Source organism: Suricata suricatta, chromosome 10 (genome assembly GCF_006229205.1).
Source record: "Suricata suricatta isolate VVHF042 chromosome 10, meerkat_22Aug2017_6uvM2_HiC, whole genome shotgun sequence".
NCBI lineage: Eukaryota > Metazoa > Chordata > Mammalia > Carnivora > Herpestidae > Suricata > Suricata suricatta.
The window spans coordinates 61,842,859-61,864,388 of NC_043709.1; the positions used below are offsets into that span (position 1 = coordinate 61,842,859).

Sequence of the window (21,530 nt, forward strand, 5' to 3'; positions counted from 1 at the left end):
AGCGCCCCCGAAGAAGCACGTGTGGTAGACGGCGTCGTCTACGTCGCCCCCTGCCCGCCGCGCGCCCCCGCGGGGACCCCCGGGCGCGGCCAGCAGGGGTCCGAAGGGCAGCGACCCGGGCAGCAGGCCCGCGCCATACAGGCAGGAGCGCACCGACTCCAGTGTATCATAAATACTCGGGTCCTTCACCACCAGGCCTGCAGACACGGGGGCGGAAGACGCGAGGAAGGGCAGTCAGAGAGTTGTAGTGGGGACCTCAGCTCCTTCCTACCCAGCATCCGTGTGACCCCTGGCCTTCAGCCCCTTTTCCCTCCTCTGTAAAACAGGAATTATACGCTCAAGTCCTCATGAGGACTGCTGTGACACAAGAGCCCCGGACAGGATTTGAAACCAGCTCACTGAGCCTCGCTGTTCCTATCTGTAAAATGGAGATGATACTAACGCTCACCTTCAGAAGGCTTTTGCCAGAAGGAACTAAAAATGTGTGTGCAGCGGCCCAGGGCAACATTGTACTGAGTAGTAGCTCAACAAACATTTCCTCACTTTGGAGAGGGAAGTAACCCACGAGTGCTGAGGGGGAAGCATGCCTAGGGATAGGAATAGGGGTGAAAGGGACCCTTGGCACCCCCAATCTACTCACCATGCACCAGCCGCTGCTCCTGGACCATTAGGGACCTGTATTCTCCCCACTTCTCATACAAGGTTTGCTGCAAGAGACACCCCCCGCCTCAACGTCAGGAGCTAGCAAGAAACAAGCAGGAGGTGGGTATGGACTAAGGGATCTGGCAGTGCACAGAAGAAATCTTAAGTGAAATGTCTGTTTGGGCAGATAAATGCCCCTACCCCCCAAAAAAAGAGTGGCAGCTGGAGGGTCAGAAGCTTGGGAAGAAGAGGGCGGAGGCTGGACATTATCTGGGCTGCCTTACCTTCAAGTACTGCAGACGAGCCTCCAGTTCAGCCTTCCGAATTGACGTCCCATACAGAGTTTCCAGCCTGAGGAGGTTGGGGAATCAGAGGCTGAGTGAGCTCACAGAGTGTGGAAACAAGGAGAAGCTGAGCTCAGGAGTCCTCAGGACGTCAGCACCCAGACATACCTGAGAACGTTGCCAGACGCCTTAATGATGTCAACAATCTCCCGATGCCGGATACCTTCCACGTTCAGGCCATTGACACTGGCGATGGTGTCCCCTGCCAGGCAGAGAGGGGTGAGCCTGTGTTCCATGGGGCATGATGGAGGGATTCCAGCCCCCTACCCTTTCTGGCTAGGGGTAATAACTCCACAGAAGGTTCCTGAATTCCCTCCTACCACTCATTCCGATGGCTATGTGGAAACCCTGTCCTGGCCCCAGCCCCCCACACCTTTACTCCACCCTCCGGAAACTGTCCCCAGGGGCTGAGTGCTCTTGGCAACCCTGGGCTGCCCCCAGAGTTGGTTATTTCTGTCTGGCCCACAAGCTATCATGAGACCCATCCAGGACAGGAAGAGGTCAGGGTGAGTAGCACCAAGCTGGGCGCCAAAAGTGGCCCAGGCGAGAGAGGCCTCAGCTTCTGACACCCTGTGCCACTGCGGAGCCTTCTGACCTCAGACAGGGCAAGCCACCATCTCTAAGGCCCATTTCCCATCTGTAAAAAGGGGGTGCGGATCCCTACTGTGGCTACTTCAGGGATCAAGAGGGAGAGTGAATATGAAACTATTTTGCCAAGTTGCACTACACCACTGGGCTACCAGGGGCTGCTGGTGAGTGGGCAAGGGCGTGCAGGCTTAGAGAAGAAAGTGGTCATGGAAGGGGGCTCAGTTCATGCAGTCTCAATCCCCTTCCTGGGACCTGGGGACTCTAGAGTTGGCTAATCCCAAGGGCCCCCCAATGGAGGCACCATTTACTTGTTAGAGGAAGTCACATAGGTACCCCAGAGTTGGGCCAGGTCGGCACAGGAGAGGTACTAATGTCCAATATCAAGCAGATGTAATGGAATGTCACACCATCCCCAGCTCCTGCCTGAGCTGGAGTGGCCAGATTGCCCAGAACAGACAAAACCACAGCAGCAACATTTGCCATTTACCAGGTCCTAGCTCTGCCTAGGGAACCCCTTGGCATGTTACTGCCCCCATTTCGCAGATGGGGCTGCTCGATGTCCCAGAGTAAATGGTAAATTTGCCTGGATCTAAAGTCCAGACTCTATCCAGTCTTCTTGGCCTTCTCAAAACAGGAAGAGGAAGGGAAATGGATTTCAAAAGAAAGTTCTCACCCCCTCTGCTTTCGAGTAAGGTTCTACCCCTTTCCCAGAGCCCTGTGTTCTGAGCTCGGGCCTCACCTGGTGTGAGCCCAGCCAGCTGGGCAGGGCTGGACTCATGAACCCGGCAGACAAACGTCACCATCTCCACACGCTGCTCCTCCCGGTGGTGAAGGCCGTATGTCTGTAACAAGACAAGGGGCCCATCAGCCAGGGGTGTGGCAGTGTCCGGCCATCTGTCAGAGTGGCCTCCCACTCCGGCATTCCCCTCTGTACCCAGCTTCTCCCACCTGGATCTCAAAGCCGAAGGTCTGGTTCTCCTCCTTCTCCAAAGTCAGCACTTTCCTGCAAGTGGACACAGGGGCCATCTCATCAAGACTGTCAGGATTAAGAGGAGTTTGGTGGTCCCATAGCGTGGTCTTCCGCTGATGTTGGGGTCTGCTCTAGAACATCCAGGCACTGTCTCCAGCGACCATGCACTCTCCCCGTAGGTTGTTGAAATGCCCACCCTGATCCCCAGCTGAAATCAGCCCCACGGAGCCACAAAGAATCAGTCTAGATTCCAGCCACTGGAAATGGCTGGCCCCCAGACAGAATGGGCTACCAGAGTTTTTCAGCCACCCCTCCAGCTTTCCAGTGAGCTCTGGAGGACCACTCATGGACTAGCTGAGGCCCTAAATTCCGGCCCCAGCCCTGAGCCTCTCGGCTCCACAGCCTTGGGGAGAGGGCTGGCCCCACCCCCAGAGGCCAGTCACGAGGCTGCCCAGACCACAGCTGCTCCTCCCAGCTGCGGAGGGCCAGCCCACCAGATGTGAGGCTCGGGGGAAGGGAGCCTCAAGGCCGCCCCTTCCCGCACTGAAGGCCTGCCCACTGGACACAATGGTCTGGAGCAGCTCCAGATCCTCGCCTGCTGGGGGAGCCCAGAGTTTCCTCTGCCCACCCCCACCCCCTTCCTTCCCGCCCTGGCCAGGGGCAGAGTGAAAGCAGCCTCCAAAGGCCCCTTCAGGTCTCGGCCTCAGAAAGGCCCTTGAGTCCCAGGCCCACAGCTCCCAGCCTGACCCAGATGCCCCCAAATGCTGCACTGCAATTCCTAGCCCTGACTTCTCCCCACTCCTCCCCAGCCTTTCCCCCTCTGTGCCAGCTGGGGAGCCTAGGGGGACTGTAGTGCTGTTACCCCAACACTCTCTGGGTTGCTGCGAGTGTTGGCAAACTTTTTCTGTAAAGGGCCAGATAGTAAATATTTTAGGCTCCCTTTGTGGGCTCCATTCGCCTGTGTCATACATTGTTCTTTGTTTTTATTTTTACAACCCTTTAGAAATATAAAAACAACTCTTAGCTCAAGGGCCAAACAGGCCAATGGAGCTAGCAGGCTGTAGTCAGCTGATCTGTTTTAGCAGCCAGGCCCAAATCTGCATGGGCCAGGGCCAGGGCCAGCCCAAGGCTCGAGGTCAGCGCCTGCTCCTTCCCCTCCCCTCGGATGCTTCCTAAGGGGGCCACCACAGGCTGGGACCAGCACCGCCAGACTCAAGCAGCTGGACACAGCTGGGCTGTGGTCTGGGCCCTCGGGGCTTGCTGGGGCTCGGAGAACTCAGGGAGCCTGAGGGCTTCTACTTCCTCCACCTTCCAGATCCAAATCTCCCTGGGGAGGGGTAACTGGCAGGGACTGCGGGTGGCATGAGGAACACCTGATGACTCAAAAGTCCCTACCTCCTTTCTCTGCCACCCCCTTAGCACAGCCTACACCCCCACCTGCCCCTCACTCCTAGTAAGGGAGCAGTGCTGAAGGGGAGTGGGAGAGTGACGCCCCTGGGGCCAACACACTGTCGTGCTGCCCCCCACTCCCCACCCCAGCACTTAACCCTTTTGGACCAGGGCAGGGGCTGGGGTGCTGGTGACTCACCGCTGCTGTTCGGGACTCTGGCTGAGATTCTTCCAGCGGAAGCCCGAGCCCTAGGTGGGAAAACAGAGAGGAAGGAACAGGTGAGGGGGGAAGTACTAAGAATCCTATTCTAGGAGGTCCTTCCCCTGGGTTCCAGCCCTGGACTGCACCTCACTTCCTGTTACCGGCCTGGCCAGTCCCAGATCCACACCTGCTTTGCTGCCAGTGTAACTATTTGCCGAGTGCCACTCTAGCATCACTCCACAATTGTCCCTAAGGCTCTATCCCATAAGGGAGATTGTGGGAACACAACAGTCCTACCAGTTTCCAGACGCATGAACCACTAAGCCCTGTGCTAGCTCCCAGGTTGGGGGGCAAGGGGGACTCATTGGTCTAGATAGAATAGTCTCTACGCTCAGGACGTATGTCTGCAGGGCTCAGGTCTCCCAAACCCGGCAAGCTGAGGCAGGGGCTCTTTCCAGATGTTCCCCAAGAAGTACTGGGGTTTCCTGGGCTTGCCTCTCAAGGTACTCCAGAGACCCCCCTGCCAGTGGGGCATCTCCTCCTTAACTTCTCAGCCACAGACAGTGACTTGAGGGAGCTGGGGTCAGAGCCCCAAGTGTGGAGGGACCAGCAAGCCCAGCCTGAACATGGAAAGGCAGGGGACAGTAGGGCCAACCCCGTCCCCCAAGTACAGACAGTTTCAGGGAGCGACTGTGGGTCCCAGCTGCTGGTGGCCAGCTACACCCACCTCCACCTGTGTCTCTCTACCTTGCTATGTAGTTCTTGCTCTCTGGGACAAAAACAAAAAACACAGATCTCAAACTTGTCCTTAAGTCTCACTATACTTAGGAGAGAGATTAGAAGGTTTTGTTTGGTTGGCCGGGGGTGGGGGTGGTGGCAGGGAATGTCAGAGCTGAGGGTTCCTGCCTCCTTAGGGCCTTTGAGAAACTAGTCTCTCTCCCTCCCTAAATTATTGGTCCTTGGGAGAAGCCATCCCGGGCCAGCCCTTGTCCCATGTGCCCTCAACAGCCCAGGGCCTTCCTGGTCAGTGCCCTAGTTAACCCTCCCCCAAGGCTGCTCCGAGGCTAGAAAGTGAAGTGAGCCCTCTTTCTCCAGAACCAAAGACTGGCCTCAGGGGTGGGGGGAGTTCCCAATGGGCCAGGGTGGAAGGACTGGGCAGCATAGAGAGACCCCTTTGTCTTTCAACCCGATTTTCATAAAATGCAAATTCTCAACAAGCTGTTCATTGTGTGTGGGGTGGGGGGAGCCAAGGGCCAGGGTGGGGTGCTGAGCAGGGAAGGCCACCAGTTCCCCCCCCCCCCCGCCCTTAACCTGGGTCTTGTGTCTCCTTTTCTGAATGCTCAGGTCCCCCCAGGCCAGAGGAAGAGCCTCGAGGAGGGGGAGACTAAGAGGGCGGGCGCGGCTCGCATCCTTCCTGCCCCGCGGGCGCCCTGCGACCCCTCCTACCGCGTCCGGTCCCAGCTTAGTCCCAGGAGCGGTAGCCTCGTGTCCCGCACCTCGGACGCAAGGCAAAGCGGCAGGCCCGGAGCCCAGCAATCCGGGCGTCCCCTCAGAAGGGTGAGCTCTCGAGAGTCCGCGGGGCCACACTTTCTCGTCCACCCGCCTCTCTATCCCCCCGGGACTCTCGGACCCTCAGCTCGTCCTGGGGAGGGGCGGGAGCCCAGCTCTAGGCCTCCTCGTTCCAAACGGAGAAGCCCAGGCGGGGGGGGGGGCCTGGGGGCCTAGAGACACCTGAGCCGGGAGGTGGAGGGGCGGGGGGGCGGGGCACGGGGGTGCTGAGGGCCAGCTGGAGCGAGTAGGGGAAGGGGGTGCTCGGGAGGAGTCGGGAAGGCGAGGAGCGAGACGCGACAGCGGCGCGTGGAGTGGAGTGGGGAGCCGCCGAGATTGAGGGCGGCGTGGAGGCGGGGGGCCGAGAGACCGGCCGAAGGACAGCAGGTTCTGAAACGTGTCGGTGGGGAAGAGCGGGCTGGGGAAGAAGGTGGGGGACCCGGTGGCCCCTGAGGAATATATTGTGGGGTCAGCGGGCACAGATTCGGGATGTTGCGGGGCTGAGCAGGTCTCGGGGCAGGAACACCAGACGGTACTCTAGAGCTGGGGGAGCCCCATAGGAATTGGGGGGTGGGGACGCACCTTTCGGCGGGGCAGGGTGCCCCCGGACACGGCGAGCGCGCGATACAGCTCGGCCGGGTGATAGTCCTCCAGCGCCGCGTACAGTTCGTCCCCGGGTGCCCCGGGGCTGGCGGCCGCAGCACGGGGACCAGAGGCTGGGGTCGGGGCCGGAGCGGCAGGAGCGACTTCCGAGTCGCGAGCCCGGGCGGCGGGGTCCGGGGAGGCCGCCGCCTCCTCCTTCTGCTGAAGCTTCCTGAGTCTGCGGAGAGTCATGGCTCCGGCGCCCGGCGACCCTCGGAGGCGGCGCTCGCTCCGAGCGACGAGAACACCAGCGGCTCGGGGATGCCTGCCCGGCGAGCTAGCAGGTCGCTTCCCTTTATAGGATCCGCGAGCTGGGCGGGCCGGGGGACGGCCTCCGGTGGCCTTGCCCCTACAGTGGCAGGCCCCGCCCCCCGGGGGGGCACTGCCCCGGAGCCCCGCCCACAGCGTCCGCCTCACGCCTGGCTTGCTAGGGAAAATCTTAAGGACCGGAATGCCCTCTAGGGGAAAGCCTAGCCTCGGAGGAGTGGGGACAGGCATCCTGGGGCGGGGCCAAAGGGGTCTCCGCGATACCCGAAGAGGGGATGTGTGTGTGTGTGTGTGTGTGTGTGTGTGTGTGAAGGGGCTTGTGCACGAGATTTGAAAATTTAGAGATGGATGGCTTCGGAGATGCATGGAGAATCAGGTGGTGAGGGTACAGAAAGGGGTCATTGTAAGGAGGTTGGGAGGCTCAGGGAAAGTCTAGGAGATCCAGGGGTCTACAGGAGGCCTTAAGGAAGGGGGAGAGTGGTGGCTGCGCTGTGCAGGGGGAAGGGGATGTACAAAGCAAGGGAAGGAAGGTCCCTGAAGAAGGTTAGAGATACCCCTGAGCTGACTGCAGAACCCCGCAGGGAGTGAGGGCCCCGGACCTCCCCTGTACGCTGCTGCCCCAGAAGAGGTGATAAGAGGCTGCCTCCTCTTCTCTGTCAAGGGGAGACGCAAGTGGTGAAAATCCAGGAAGCCGTGGGCGTAGTTCTGGCATGTCCCCTCAGAGGGTCTGGAGTGGTCCCTCCTGGATAAACTTTCTCCCAGCTCCTTATGGAGCTCAGATACTCCGTCTCCAAGCAGAAAGATCTTAACTATGTGTCCTTGACTCATGGAGAGGGGAATGCGCCTGAGCTGAGTGGGTGCTCAGGGTTGGAGGATGTTCTCAACCATTCTCTGACCCTGTCTTTGGGACCATCTCCCCCACTCCCTCCTCCGCCCCCCCCCCGCCCCCCGCCAACCCCGCCCTATGTTACCGAGGCTGCCAGGCAGTGGGAGAGACTGGGACAGCCCAGCTGAAGTCTCTGTCGTCAGTGGTGCCCAAATAAGAAGTGAGAGGAGGAAGTGGAAGGCCAATCTTGGCGTCTAAAGAGCAGCTAGCCACCACAAGGCGTCAGCATCACCAGCTGGGGGCCTCCGCATCCCACCATTGGCCACCAAACAGCGGCTGGGGAGGTACAGTCCCCATCTGTCCCCTTCTCCTCCAATCTTCCCAAATCCATGTTATGCCTTTACAGCTGACATTTATTGAGCATTTAGCATGTGCCGGACACACTGTTCTGCGTGTACTGTTACATACATGTGTTAACTCATTTGGCCTTCCTAACAACCCTAGGAAATCACTACCTCACAGACGAGGAAACTGGGGCCCAAAGAGGTTAAGTGACTTGCTCTAGGCCACTGAGTGGCAGAACTGAGGTTCAAACCCAGGCTGCCTGGTGCCAGAGCCTGCCATCCCGACCCCTATGTGATGCTGTCTTCTTCAGTTCCTCCTTCAGCCTACATTTATGCCCTGTTCCATGCCAGGTGCCAGCTGGGCACTAGGGTTACAGAGGCTATGGGTCCGGTTATATGTACATGTGCTGCGTTAGACTGGTGGCATGAGCAGTATAGAGAGGCAAATGGCCACATCCAACAAGAGAGGCCAGGAAGGAAAGGCTGTCTCCTCTCTCAGTGCCCCGGTCTGTCTTAGTCTCTGTGCTTGTCTCCTTGACTCTATCTTTCCCCCAGCCCCCAGTCCCTGGGGCCCCAGCTCCTACAGGAGGTATGGGTGGGAGGGGTCTGCGCCGCCCCTCAGTAATTACACAAGTCCAGATGGTGGGATGCTCCCTGGGTGGGGGGCAGAGGGTAGACTGGGGGCTGCTGGGAGCCAAGAGCTTAGTGCCTTCCTCTCCTTCCTCCCACCTCCCCCTTGGCACCACCAAGTGGCCATCAGCTGAGGGGCCGAGGGGGTGTTGGTGGGGAAACATGGGACTCTATTGTGAAGCATGAGCACAGATGGACCCCTGGACCGTCTGCTGCCTGCTCCTGACAGACGGCATCTGTGGTGGGGGTGGGGGTGGGGGTGGGGATGGGCAGGAGAGCAAAGGCAGGAGACGCAATGGTTTCTATTCTCTTTACTCCTATGCTTATCCCCGAAGAGACCAGCAAAAGGGCACCTTGTCCAATCTCTTGTGGGAAGGACCACCACCCCACCAATCCCAGGGGATGACCTAAAGGACACCACCTTGTCTGAAAGCTGGAGAAGTAAATGCCATGGGTGTCACAGCCCTGTTATAACATTCCTCCTTCAGGGGTGCCTGGGTGGCTCAGTCGGTTGAGCATCCAACTCTTGATTTCAGCTCGGGTCATGATCTCCCAGTTCATGGGATTGAGCCGCATGTCAGGCTCTGTGCTGACAGTGTGGAGGCTGCTTGGGATTCTCTTTCTCCCTCTCTCGCCCCTCCACCTGCTGGCATGTGGTCTCTCTCTTATAATAAATAAATATATAAAAGACATTCCTCCTTCAGGTTTCCCCCTCTTCCAGGCAGAGCTCCAGAGAACCCAAGACCAAGTGTGGGCCCAGGAAATGCAATTTCTGTGTAGCTCAATCCTGGAATCTAAGAGCTGGAAAGGAAGGGCCTGTCTTGTGGCCAGGGAATGATACAATGTGGTCCAAGCACTCATTGAACACAGAAAGCAAACTGAGGCCAGGGAGGGAAGAATGGGGGCAGGCCAGGCACTAGTACCCACCAGATCCAAGGTCTCCGGACTCCAGAGACTACTGGGCTGCTGGTTGCTCCCCTGGGAGATGCGTGCTTGCCTCCTTCTCTCAATCTCCTCAGTTTCTCCAGGGAGGGGTATGGGGAGCCCAGGATGCCACACTATGGAGTGGTGATGCCCTCTGGTGGCCACTGGTCTTTAAGTGGAAAATCTTCAAACCAGAGTGAAGGGCTGTCTGGCTAGTGCCAGACTGCACTTGGAATCTGAGAGGGGTTTAGGGATCCCCCACATCTCCTCTCCTGCCCAAGAGGGTCTGTGTCCCACTGAGACGCCAAGCTACCTGCTGGCCATGGAGTTCCGGAGTCTCTCGGCTGTCACAGTTAGGACACTGCATTCTTGATCTCCATCAGGGCTGCGGGGCTGCAGGTGAAATTCACCACGAAGAAGGCAGACAGCTGAAGGGGCCTCCTCCGTGCAGCAGCGCCACACGGCAGACACAAGAGGTCACTGGGGATTTGCCTCCCCTCTCCCCCCACGACCTCCTCCTAAGCTCGGAGTCTCTTGCATCGCATCTGCTCCCCCATCCTCTTTTCCGCAGCTCCTTAGAGCTCCCAGAGGGGAGGATGGGAGGAGCAGGCTGCACATGCTGCCTGCAACTGCCTGCTGGGACACCTCCCTCCGGGAGGCCTCCCTGCAAAAGCCCCATGGCTCTGGCTCCTCAGACATGTGCACTCAATCTGTGTCTCATCCCGGAGCCAGTCTGTCTTTGAGAATGAGCTTCCCAGCTTGTCCTCCATTCGCTCCGGTTGCCGTGGCTCTTAGCTCTCGGGGTAGGGCTTGCTGTGTGTGGCGGGGGCTCACCTAATGGACAGGTCTGCGAAAGCCCCCTCCCCTAATAGTCAACGGTCCCCGGTGGGGGAAGTGGGGTGAGCTGCATCATGTTCAAGCTCTAGGGTGCCATCAGGAAGTCAGAGCACGCAGGGCGAGAGCTCCAGCAGCTCAGGCTGCTCTGGAGTCTAACTCAGGGTCTGCTCCAGCATCATCACTTGATTCCAGAACGGGGAGCGTGAATGATAGCTCGCTGGGATTCCTCTCTGGGTGCTGCTGCTGCTTCTAAGCTGGGGAACTAGGAGACAGAGGGCTTGGGACTCAGCTGGCACTCTGGTCAGGAATGAGGGGCTGGGCCCCCAATTGCATGACACAGAGGGAGGCACAGACAGCCGGTGGGCAGCTGACTGGGCAGGGAGTGGTTGTTTTTCTTAATGGCTCTTATTGCCCAACAGTTTCCACTGGATGGTGTCTGTGTGTGGTGTGGTGCTCGGGCCCAGGGGAGCCTGGCGGCGGGGAGGATCTAACACGGCCCAACAAGCCAATTCTAGGCGGGCTGGGAGTAAGGGCGAAGCAGATATGGTCATTTACTTGTGATGGAGATGGGTGGCCTCTGGGTCTAGTCTGGCCCAGTGGCCTAGGACCACCTTGCCTCTTGGGTGGGGATAGCAGGGTGTCCCCAGCTCTGTAAACAGGCAAGGTTGACAGAAGAAGGGAGGGTTAGCTCTCCAGCCCACCTCTTAGCACTCATGTACTGCTCCTAGGACACAGGGAACATGTTACTTTACCTGCCTTGTTTCATAGCACATGCAGACAGCGAGGACAGAAAACAACCATTCTTGGGCGCCTGGCTGGCTCAGTCAGTTAAGGGTACGACTCTGGATCAGATTGTGATCTCACAGCTTGTGAGTTCAAGCCCTGTGTTGCTCTGTGCTGACAGCTTAGAGCCTGGAGCCTGCTTCCAATTCCTCTCTCTGTGCCCCTTTTCCACACGCACTCTGTCTCTCTTTCTCTCAAAAGTAAACATTAAAAAATATTTTTTAGGAAAAAAAACCACGACAGTTCTTAGGGCCTTTGATACCCTAGAGCTCCGCCCTCTTGGCAAACACAGCTGCTCTGGTGGCTCTTCCCTGGGTCCCTCCCGCAGGGGACTTGTGCACCCAGCTATGGTTCTCCGTGGACTCCCTACGGAAGCCAGTTCCCTTCTTCCCTCCCAGTTCACACCTGACCACGCCCAGAACCTGTGCGTTCTACCGCTGTCCTCCAGCTGCCCCTGCTCCCGGCGGTTGCCTCCCAAAGGCTGCGCTGTGATCATCCCGAACACAGACAGGATTGCTTCCCTCTGTGGCTAGAACCCACCAGTGGCCTGTCCCCTCCATCAGGAGTCAGGAAGCTCACAGAGGTTTTAAGTTATGGGCAACTCCACATAAGCATGCTTATTGAGAGCAATGTGGAGATCAAGTCCAGACTCCAGAGGAAACACTGCTGATTTGCACAGGCTGAGGCAGCAGTCCCAGGACAACAGATAGCTCTTGTGGCCCCCAGGATGAGGTCTTTTTCCCTCAGCAGGTGACAGCCCCAACAGACTCCCTCAGTACAGCTCTGGCTCCCATACCTCTAGCCTTAGCTGAGGACATCTGTGGTTCTTGCACTGTGACACATTTTTTGACTAAAACCATCTCCTCTCCTCTGCCAGCAGGCCAGTACCCACAAGAGATGTCACCTCCCTTGACTCCAACCTACTGGCGGTCTTGTGCCTCTATCCTAGCATGTACCTCACTCCATTGTGGTTACCTACATGCCAGTCCATCCCGCCAGCCAGGGAGCCCCTGGAGGTCCGGGATGCACCCTTTCCTTCTACAGAATTATATTACATATAATTCTATAATGGGACTGGCCAGGATCTGCCTTCTTGTTCTCTCTGTACAAACCCTCTCTGTCTTGAAGGGCAAGGACCATAGACTGTATTCTGCCCGCTTTACACATTTAGGGTACCCAGCAAATCAAAGAGAGCCTAGGCTACCTTCCTACCCCATTAAGCACTCATCCTTGGTTCCCAAGGAGCATTCCTAGATGGACCCAAGGCTCTCTGCAATATCCCTTAAATCCCATCCTGTCGGACCCTGGGATGTGCAGTGACTTCGGGGGCATGGTGCTGACTGCTTGATTGAACAGGTTTAGATGTTGCTGCGAAGAGGAAGGCGTGTTTTAGATGTGATTAAATTTCAATCAGCAGATGGTGAGTAAAGCAGATTACCCTCCATAACGTGGATGGGCCTCATCCAATCAGCTGAAGGCCCTAAAAAACTTGCAGTTCCCTGAAGAAGGAATTCTGCTTCCAGACTCCCTTTGGACTCAACACTGCAACATCAACCTTCCTCTGGATCTCTAGCTGTCAGCCTGATTTGAAACTTGCCAGCCCCCACAGTCCAGTGAGTCAACTCCTTAAAATATCCCTCCCTCCCTCCCTCCATCCTATCGGTTCTGCCTCTCAGGAGAACCCCAGTACACCATTCCAGGCTTGATCCAGAGCCCTCCCTGCTTCAGGCCACCTTCATTTTGCATCCCTCGTAAGTTCCTGAGGGCTTCCTGAATTCTACGACTTTACTCTTCATTCTGTTTTGGTCCTATTTAGTGAGGATGTTCTCCAAACAGTAAAGATCAGAAGACACAACCTGCCGGGGACCAAAATTTAAGATGTGGGGGGGGGAAAAAACCCCAAGCAATACACTATTAAAAAGAACTCAGGTCTCCTCTATTACCGGCCTTACAAAGGTGTGAAGCATGGCTGGTAACCATGAATCCCAGAATAGTTCCCCTTCTGATGTTCAGAATGGTACAGCTGATGCTGCAATCCACAGCCTGGTGAATTTTCAGTCCATGCCTGGCAAGATCATTGATTAGTCACAGGATGGCTTTTTAACCAAGTTGAGAGTCACTACAAGCCACTACACTTTTTTCAACAGAGGGCTTCGGCAGCCACACTTAACACCTTGCCACTTGAGAGATACCAGGACTTCTGCAGCTATCTCTGTCCATAATGAACTATGGCCAGGGCACAAGGACAATTTAATTAGCAGCTAATCTGGGTTACTAGGTTATGTGCCAAATTTAAAGCCAACTTCTGAGAGGTGAGTCACTTGATTTTCTCCAGCCCAACAGTCTCGGAGGAGAGAACAATGGAAAACTGTGGATAACAGAATATTTTTTTAACATTTTTTATTTATTGAGAGAGAAAAGGAGAGAGAGATGGGGAGGGGCAGAGAGAGGGAGACAGAATTCCAAGGAGGCTCCACACCATCAGTGCAGACAGAGCCCGATGTAGGGTTTGAACCCACAAACTGTGAGAGCATGACCTGAGCCGAAATCAAGAGTTGGATGTTTAAGTGACTGAGCCACCCAGTTACCCTTAGATTTTATTTTAAAGTAATCTCTTCCACTCAAGCTTGGAGCTTGAACTTGTAACCCCAAGAGTCGCATGCTCTACCGGCTGGGCCAGCCAGGTGCCCCAACAATGAGAATTTTTAAATACTGACAGGCTGGGAGCAATGAGCACACTCTCTGGTAAAATTTAACAGGGTAAACACAGAAGTCTTGCACTTGAGTTCAAAATAACCAACTTTCCATATACGGGATGAAGGAGAAGGCTGCTGGGCTTTCCTCAGCCCATGAGATGCAGTCCTGGGGGCCTCAGACGTGAGCCGCAGGAGTCAGGCACAGTCTGGGACTCTTGGCCCAGCCTATGCTTCCAGGTCTGAAAGGGATGTCACGTGCCCTCCCAGCCCCAGGCTCTAGCTGGGCTCAGCGGACAGCAGCTGGCCCCGGGGGAGGGACACTGGGACCATGCTGGCGGGAAGGTGCAGCCTGGGACCAGACACCCTGGCCCAAAGGTCTCTCCACCCTGTGAACCACACTGACAATTTATTGACTTCTCTAACCCTCCATCCCCAATCTGCAAAGGGAGGATAATAATGCTGTTTGGGGACTGGAGCAGTTAGTACACCCAGATCAAATCTGGGCTCATTGCTTAGCCACACAGGAAGTTTTCAATAATGCTAACTAAGATTACCCGAAGGGACCTTATATGGAAGAGAGGTCACCTGGAAGCTTCCTGGCCCCACACAGGAGAGGCCTGCTACCGGGCGGGCTGCCTGTGGGTGAAGGCGCGGGTCTGCCAGCACGGGTGGGAGTCCAGTGCCAGGCACTGATGGGCTAGGCAACCTCCAGGGTCTCAGCTAAACTTGCTCTCTTGGGTTCCCATGGCCTAGAGGAGGAAAGACCTGCCGGCCCGCCCCCCCCCCGCCCACAGAAAAGACGAGTTAGCACAGAGGACTCCCATATCAAATCACCCGAGTGCCTCCAAAGTCACGCTTACTCTCCAGTCTGCAAGGGGGAAGCACAAACCAAGTAGGGCTCTCAGGAAGCCTTCAAGACTTGCTGGTTGATGATGCACTGGGAGACAAAAGCTGAAAGGCAAAGGCAGACACAACGCCCAAGAAGAGTTGTGTGGGTTTTGCATCCCTGCCCCCAGCTCTGCGCACTCTGGGCCAGGCTGCTCCGCGTCTCAGGGAGGGGAAGACACCCCCCACCCACCCAGACCGGCCCTTCTTCTGACGCCACCTGCTGTGACATGCTGTCATCATTTCTGCCGACCAGGAGAAGGGTAGTAAGGCCACCTCAGAATGTCTGTCCCCTTCCCCGCTTCCCTGACAAGAGCTGGGAGGCCCACATGTCAGACAGGGCACCAGAAAAGTTCTGTGAATAAAACTTTAATAATGTACAGCAGAAATTGGACAGGCTCATTCTTATATTAAAACAAAAGATTTCCTATATTACAACTTATTTACATTTGCATACTGAAGAGGTAAAGTGTCTAAGTGGCTATTTTACAGTCCTTTCTAATAAAATGTACAAAAACAAACAGAAGTACCGAGAATGCCGTTCGGGGGCCTTGATGGCGACGTAAGAACGGGCTTTGACTTGGTCTGTGAATCCAGAATCCAGAGGTGCAGGTAGCCCTATGGATCAGGGTTAGCCCCAGGGGCCAAACGCCACGGCTTTAGGCTTTAGTTTCTCCCCAACTCTCTGACTCCTAACTCTTGGTGTTAAGAGTGGTGGGCATGGGGGTGGGAGTTTCCCAAGAAACCGCTCAGTCTTCCCCAAGGTGTGGTGAGGCCAGGAGGTTCCCCTGGGGAGCAGGCTAGTGGCTTGGGCATCCCCAGGTCGAGGAGTGTTGGCAGATCCCAGAGGCTGGTTGTGGCTAGGGCGCAGGAGTTGAAGTTCCATTACCACCTACACCCTGCCTGGTTCTGCTGCAGGGCAGGCAGGTGAGGGGGGGGCGCAGGGGTGGGGAAAGAAGGTCCCCTTAATGACACCATTGGTATTCCAGGGAAATTAGTCAGTAGCCAATAAATTGGCCCAAAGGGTGAGGCAAAGATCTCCTTTAACACAAGGAAAGAAGCAACACGTCGGGAGAATAAATAGGAAGACCAGGAGCGTCAGACAGGCCCAGGTGCGGGGAGAGGCTTGACCCTCCTCCTCGAGCTGCGGCAGAGACTCCCTGGGCTGGAGGCAGGCTGCATCCATCATATGCTTCCCCTGGGGGCAGGCGGGGGGCTCAGAATGATGCAGTAACTTAGGGTCACACTGCCCACTGAAAGGCTCTTTGGGGGGTAGGGAGGCATCCTGGTCCTTGGTGGTCTTTTCTAGAGCAATCGGTCCAGGCTCAAAAGGCTCTCAGAACCCACTTGACAAACTTCTGGTCTTGAAACAGGCACCCGCCAACTTGAATCAGCAACTTCTTCAGTGCTCCAAGAGCAGGGCCGAAGCCCGTCTTGCTCACGTGTATTCCAAGTGCCCGGCACACCACAGGCGTGAGGCAGACATCTGCTGAGTTAACGCCTGGAGCAGAGGCCACGACCAGCTGGATCAGCTGGACCAATGCACGAAAGGCCAGGGCCCTGAAGCAAAAACCACTCACAGAAGGGGGGTCGGGACACAGTGCAAGAGAGACTAACCTCCAGGGCAAAGAGGGAGGGGACTCTCGCTGCTCGGTGGGAAGAGGCTCAGGTGCAAGGACAAACATTTCCAGTGTGACTGAGCTATGTGCGCTTGATTGGAGCATTTTTGTTTTGTGGTTGTTTTGTAGCGATTTCTTTAAAAACAAAGAGGTAATCGTCACATAGAGATGGTTTTCCTTTTATAAAAACTTAACAATACTAAAAAAAGTTAAAATTCAGACCCTTCCAATAAAATTAAAAAGAAAAGAAAAGAAAAGAAAGAAAACAAACCAAACCACTCCAGTTAAAAGTTATGGCTTCAAAGTTATTCTATACCTAAGATACGCTGACCCAACCACCACCCATAACCGTGCTTCTAGACGTCATTAAATACTACACTCAGGTTAAAACAACAGGTTTGGCTCGGGCTTTGCCCTTCCACGGGCCCCTGAAGTGGGTGCGTGTCTCTCATCTCCCCTCCACGGCGATCAGATAATCCAGTATAAGACCCATGCAGATGCCCCCCCCACTCCCTCCCCACTGCCTGCCCTCCTTCCCCTTTCCCACCCTAAACCCATCACCACCAAAAATATACACTGCTGCTTCCAGAATCTGGGATATGAAAGACAGATGTGACATTCCACTCTGAGTCCCAGGATCAGGGCCTCAAATCCCTTGGCCCTTCCTTGACGCTGTTGAGGACGATGCCCTTGGGCTGGCTCATTTCCCACGGTTGCCGCTGACCACAACACCCAAGACTTCTGCTGAGATTCTTGCCCTGCCCTCCCCCCCAACCCCCGCCCATCCCTGCCTCACATTTGGACCCCAAATCGTCCCCCACCCGCCATGGACAGCTGGGCCAGCTTTGGTTCGAGGTCTGAAATGGAGGTGCTGACACATGGGCGGGCAGAGCAGCCTGCTGGGAAGGGGGTCCCACCGTGGTGTGGGGGATCTGGGGGGAAGGGGCCAGGGGAGAGATCTCCGGGAAGGGCACCAGGGCGACGAGACGCTGCTCACTACCAGACAGAGGCACCAGCACGCAGAGACGGCAGGACGACCACACCCCGACCTGCACATGCACAGAAAGCTCAAGCAGGTAAGTGCACACCTACAGACACACACACGCACACACACACGTGTAAGGGCGTGGCACGGACCAGGCACAACAGGGGACGCACCTCGGCACATGCACACACAGCTGGACAGACAGGTGGCAGGCCCCGTCTCGGCTGGCGGGCCCTCCGGAGTCCCGCGTGAGATGGGAGGGGGGCACGCGGCCCAGAGCTGCCGGTGGCAGGGTCTGTACTTGGCTCCTCTGGGCTACCGCAGAGAGCCACCGGAGTTGGTCCCTGGAGGACCCCACCGGTGCTGCTCAGCAAAGGCAACGCTCGGCTTCCCCAGGGTCCTCCCGGGCCTGTCGCCGCCCTGGCCATCCGCCAGATGCACCGGGTTTTGCGGGACTTCCCACTACAGCCAGTCTGAGTTGTGGCATCGAGTTCTGCACACCATCCGCTCTCAGAGTCTCTATGCCGTTAGGAGGTAAATATAAAAGGTGTCTGTGTCTCAAACCCAACATGGGAGTGAGGGAGTCTCCCGGGCTCTGTCCCTCTTTCAGACCAGGGCTCCTGGCCACAGAGGGCTGGGCAGAAACGAGAGGTAGGCCTCCTTCGTACGCTCATTGCGGCAGCTGAGTGTGTAGTTCCCGCTGCCAGGGCTGCGTGTGTGGGGGGAGAGGCTTAGATCTTCACATCCTCCTGCACGCTGAGCTGTGAGAGGGTCTTCTTAATGCGCAGGGCGGTCAGGCGGGCCGCGCCGTTGGCGTACCAGCACTCTCGCATCATCTTCCCCATCACCCGCAGTGCCTGCACAGAGACCGCAGACCCCAGTCAGCCTGCCCTGCCCTGGGAGGCCCTCCTGGCCCTGCTCCTCCTCCTCTCTTGGCAGAGCCTGGCACAACCTCCCTCCCCTGAGCCCAAGGCAGCGCTTTGCGGGCCTCGTCTCCCCTTGGCCCGCAAGGGGACAAGGAGAAAGGGACGACTGCCCCGCCAAGTGCAGTCCATCGGGGTGCTCTGGACAGGGGTACCCGGAGTCGCCCACGCTCTGAAACTTCTTCATTTGTATGATTCCGTGCTAATTGTGTTCTTTTAAGGAACACATGAAGCAGGCACAGCAGGAATGGGTATTGGTGCGAGCACACGGCGGGAATCCCGGGGCTCACGTGCATGGACACAGGTGGGGGGAAGCAGGACAGGAGCCCCAGAAAAGCCACCCTGTCAAGAGGTGGAAAGCTATACTGCCACTGCCTGGACCACACAGGCGACCCCTGTGGTCAGGCCAACAGATGGATTTGGAAGGTCACCTACGGACCTCTACTGGACACGGAGGGCCACAAAGGTCCCCGACTGCTGTCCTTGGCCAGTGGTTTTCAGAATTTCAAAAACGGACTGAGAAGGTTGTGGGGTGGAGGCAGCCAAAGACCAGCTCTTTCGGCCTCAGCCTCATCCTCTGAGACCCTGACTGGAGGGCTCCAAGGAACATTTTGGAATATGCTGCTCTATTATGCAACAAGAAGACATCACCTAAAATGTAAGCTAAGGCACTGTGTTCTTAAATGCAGAAATGCCCTCTAGTGGTTAGAGTCCCTAAAAGCCAAGAGCCGAGAGGGCCCTGAAGACTCCAAGACCCCAGACTGCCATGTTTATTTGGAACCTGTAACAAAAATTTGTCCTCATTTCAATTATTTACCCTCAATGCTGTCCCTACCCCACTTCCTCTGCTATCGCTCCCAAATTCCAATCCTCCACAGCCTCCTCCCTTCTGAGTTTTTAGAAAGGCCACCTCCCTCACTGACATGCCTTCTAAATCCTGTCCCGCCATTCTGCACCCAGTCTGAGCTCGGCTTCTTTTATGGATGCCTCCATTTGACTCTTCCACAGAGCTCAGCTCGTCCCTGTGGGTCCTCAGCCATATTTCTAGTCAGACAGGTCTAACGGTTCCCACTCGGTTTTTATTTATGTCTCATGCTGACCACCTCTTATCTGTGTCTTGGGAAGCCTTTTCTTCCACCAGGCTGTCCGTTCCCATGGGGACCCTGCAGTCCCCAGGACAAGGCACTGTGGCCCATCTGGGCTTCATCTACAACAGCATGTAACCTACAGGAGTGACACAGGGGTACGGTACCTCTGGGCATCGCCTCATTGTTGGCAAGCTCTTTCTTTCTTTCTTTCTTTCTTTTTTTTTTTTTTTAACTGGGAAACCCTTTTTCTAAAGTAGAGAAACCAGGCAGATGGAGAAGCCACGGGAGGCAGGGAGCTTCCTACCTCATAACTCTGCCACCAGTTGGGGATGTTGGGACGTAGCTTCTGGTCACATACGACCTTTCGCATTTCCTCAATGGAAGGGTCAGAGGGCACTAAGTCATAATATGGTAGCTGATACTCTTCATGGACTCCTGGGAGAAAAGAAAATATTCACCTGAGTTACCAACAGAAGGAGGGCATTACTCAAAATTCCAGGACAACGCTCACACTGGGATCTGTAAATACCACTTCCCACTAAGAGCTAGGGCTCCTGGAGAGGCTGGCGGCTTCCAGGAATGGGATGAGAGATACACAAGAGTAGCAAGGAATGTCTCTGTCATACCAAAAGCCATCAAACTATCAAAGACTACTGAGGTCACATTACAAGACACCAACCTGGAAAGCTCCGACTGGACAAAGCAAAAGTAAGACTAATCCCTTCAATGGAAGCAAGCGCTTTAAATCCACCAGTGCATTATACTTAAAAAAAAAAAAAAAGACACCAAAACCCTTAGTCACCTTTGTAGAACAAAAGGTAACAAATTCATTGTTCTTGAGAAATGGTAAATAAATGGGAAGAATCAAGTGTTTTTCCCAATTTCCCTATTCAAACTATGGATCTTGGTAACCAAATGGACGATTACGGGAAGTTTCTCTCTAAAGAATCTAGCAAATGAGGATTGACAGTATCAGAATATCAGCATTTTTCAACCTCTAATGAATTTGGACTTGAACAATGATCACTGATGGCTGTGAACAACACAAAAAGAGAGATAACTGGCATTATGTGCCTTGTAACAGAACTTCGGGGGGAAAATATATATGACTCCAGTCATTAGATATAACTATCGTAAGAAAGTCACAGGAATAGGATAACATGTGAATGCCATGAAAACCTAATTGCCAAAATCTAGACAGGAAAACTTTAGAGGACAAATGACCTGGCTTCTCAAATAAACTGAAGAAAAACAATGGAGGGGGAGCCTATACATTACAAGAGACTTAACTTAGATGTGTATCAGTCAACTGCTGTGGATGGACATGATTTGAGCCTGATTTGAACAAAAAAATTATGAGACAACTGGGGAAATCCCAACACTAACTGATGTTAAATATTAATGTCCACTTTTTAAAGTGTGATAAACTATTGTATTTAAGTCCTTATCTTTTAGAGCTACAAACTGAAATACATTCCATGATAAGAAGCTAATTTGAAAAATCCAATGTAACTTTCCCATGCCTTTTTCCAGGAAAAGTTCTGCTGTTCTGAGCTAGTAAGAGATTTAAAAAAAATGTTTATTTATTTATTGTTTATTTACTTTTGAGAGAGACAGAGACAGAGAAGGCGCAGGGGAGGGGCAGAGAGAGAAGGAGAGAGAGAGAATCCCAAGCAGAGGGCTCAATCTCATGAACTGCAAGATCATGACCTGAGCCAAAACCAAGACTCAGATACTTAACTGATTGAGCCACCCAGCTGCCCCCTAGTAGGGCAGATTTTTAAATAGAGTTTTGGTAAATATCTAAAGAATGCTTAAGAACCCATGCTCTGGCCTTAGCCAGCATTTGAATCCAGCTGTTGTCCAGCTGTGTGACCCTGGACAAGTTACCTCTCTCTCTGTGACTCATTTTCTTCATCTGAAAACTTATGACAGTAATAGTTCCCACCTCTTAGGTGTAGTACAGATTAAATGAATTTATACACAGTGAGTGGTGAATAAACATTAGTATTATTTAGGGGTGCCTGGGTGGCTCAGTTGGTTAAGCGTCTGACTTCGGCTCAGTTCGTGATCTCATAGTTCGTGAGTGTGAACCTCGAGTCGGGCTCTGTGCTGACAGATCAGAGCCTGGAGCCTGCTTTGGATTCTGTGTCTTTCTTTCTCTGTCCCTCCTCTGCTCACGCTCTGTCTCTCTCTCTCAAAAATAAACATTAAAAAAACTGAAAAAAAAATTTTAAATGTCTTTTATTTATTTTTTTGAGATACAAAGAGAGACAGTGCGAGTAGGGGAGGGTCAGAGAGAGGGAGACATAGAATCCGAAGCAGGCTCCAGCCTGACACAGGGCTCAAACCCACGAACTGCAAGATCATGACCTGAGCCGATGTTGGACACTTAACC

At 54.9% G+C, this 21,530-nt stretch overlaps 2 protein-coding genes across 3 annotated transcripts in view; both read right to left on the reverse strand.

The window, feature by feature from the left end:
- GRASP (general receptor for phosphoinositides 1 associated scaffold protein) overlaps positions 1–6,615 on the reverse strand; it is a 7,580-nt gene extending 965 nt beyond the window's left edge. Inside the window, 8 exon segments of the mRNA XM_029953590.1 lie at positions 3–197; positions 641–707; positions 927–993; positions 1,095–1,188; positions 2,314–2,416; positions 2,523–2,577; positions 4,133–4,182; positions 6,266–6,615. Coding sequence (XP_029809450.1) covers positions 3–197; positions 641–707; positions 927–993; positions 1,095–1,188; positions 2,314–2,416; positions 2,523–2,577; positions 4,133–4,182; positions 6,266–6,517 — 883 coding nt within the window. The 5' untranslated portion in view covers positions 6,518–6,615.
- A 10,313-nt stretch (positions 6,616–16,928) lies between these two features.
- Positions 16,929–21,530, reverse strand: part of ACVR1B (activin A receptor type 1B) — a 33,328-nt gene continuing 28,726 nt past the window's right edge. For both annotated transcript variants that reach the window (XM_029953591.1, XM_029953592.1), the window contains 2 exons: positions 19,437–19,567; positions 16,929–17,978 (listed from right to left, as the gene is read on the reverse strand). In XM_029953591.1, the coding sequence (XP_029809451.1) occupies positions 17,853–17,978; positions 19,437–19,567 (257 nt within the window). In that variant the 3' untranslated portion in view covers positions 16,929–17,852. The remainder of the gene's footprint in view (positions 17,979–19,436; positions 19,568–21,530) is intronic.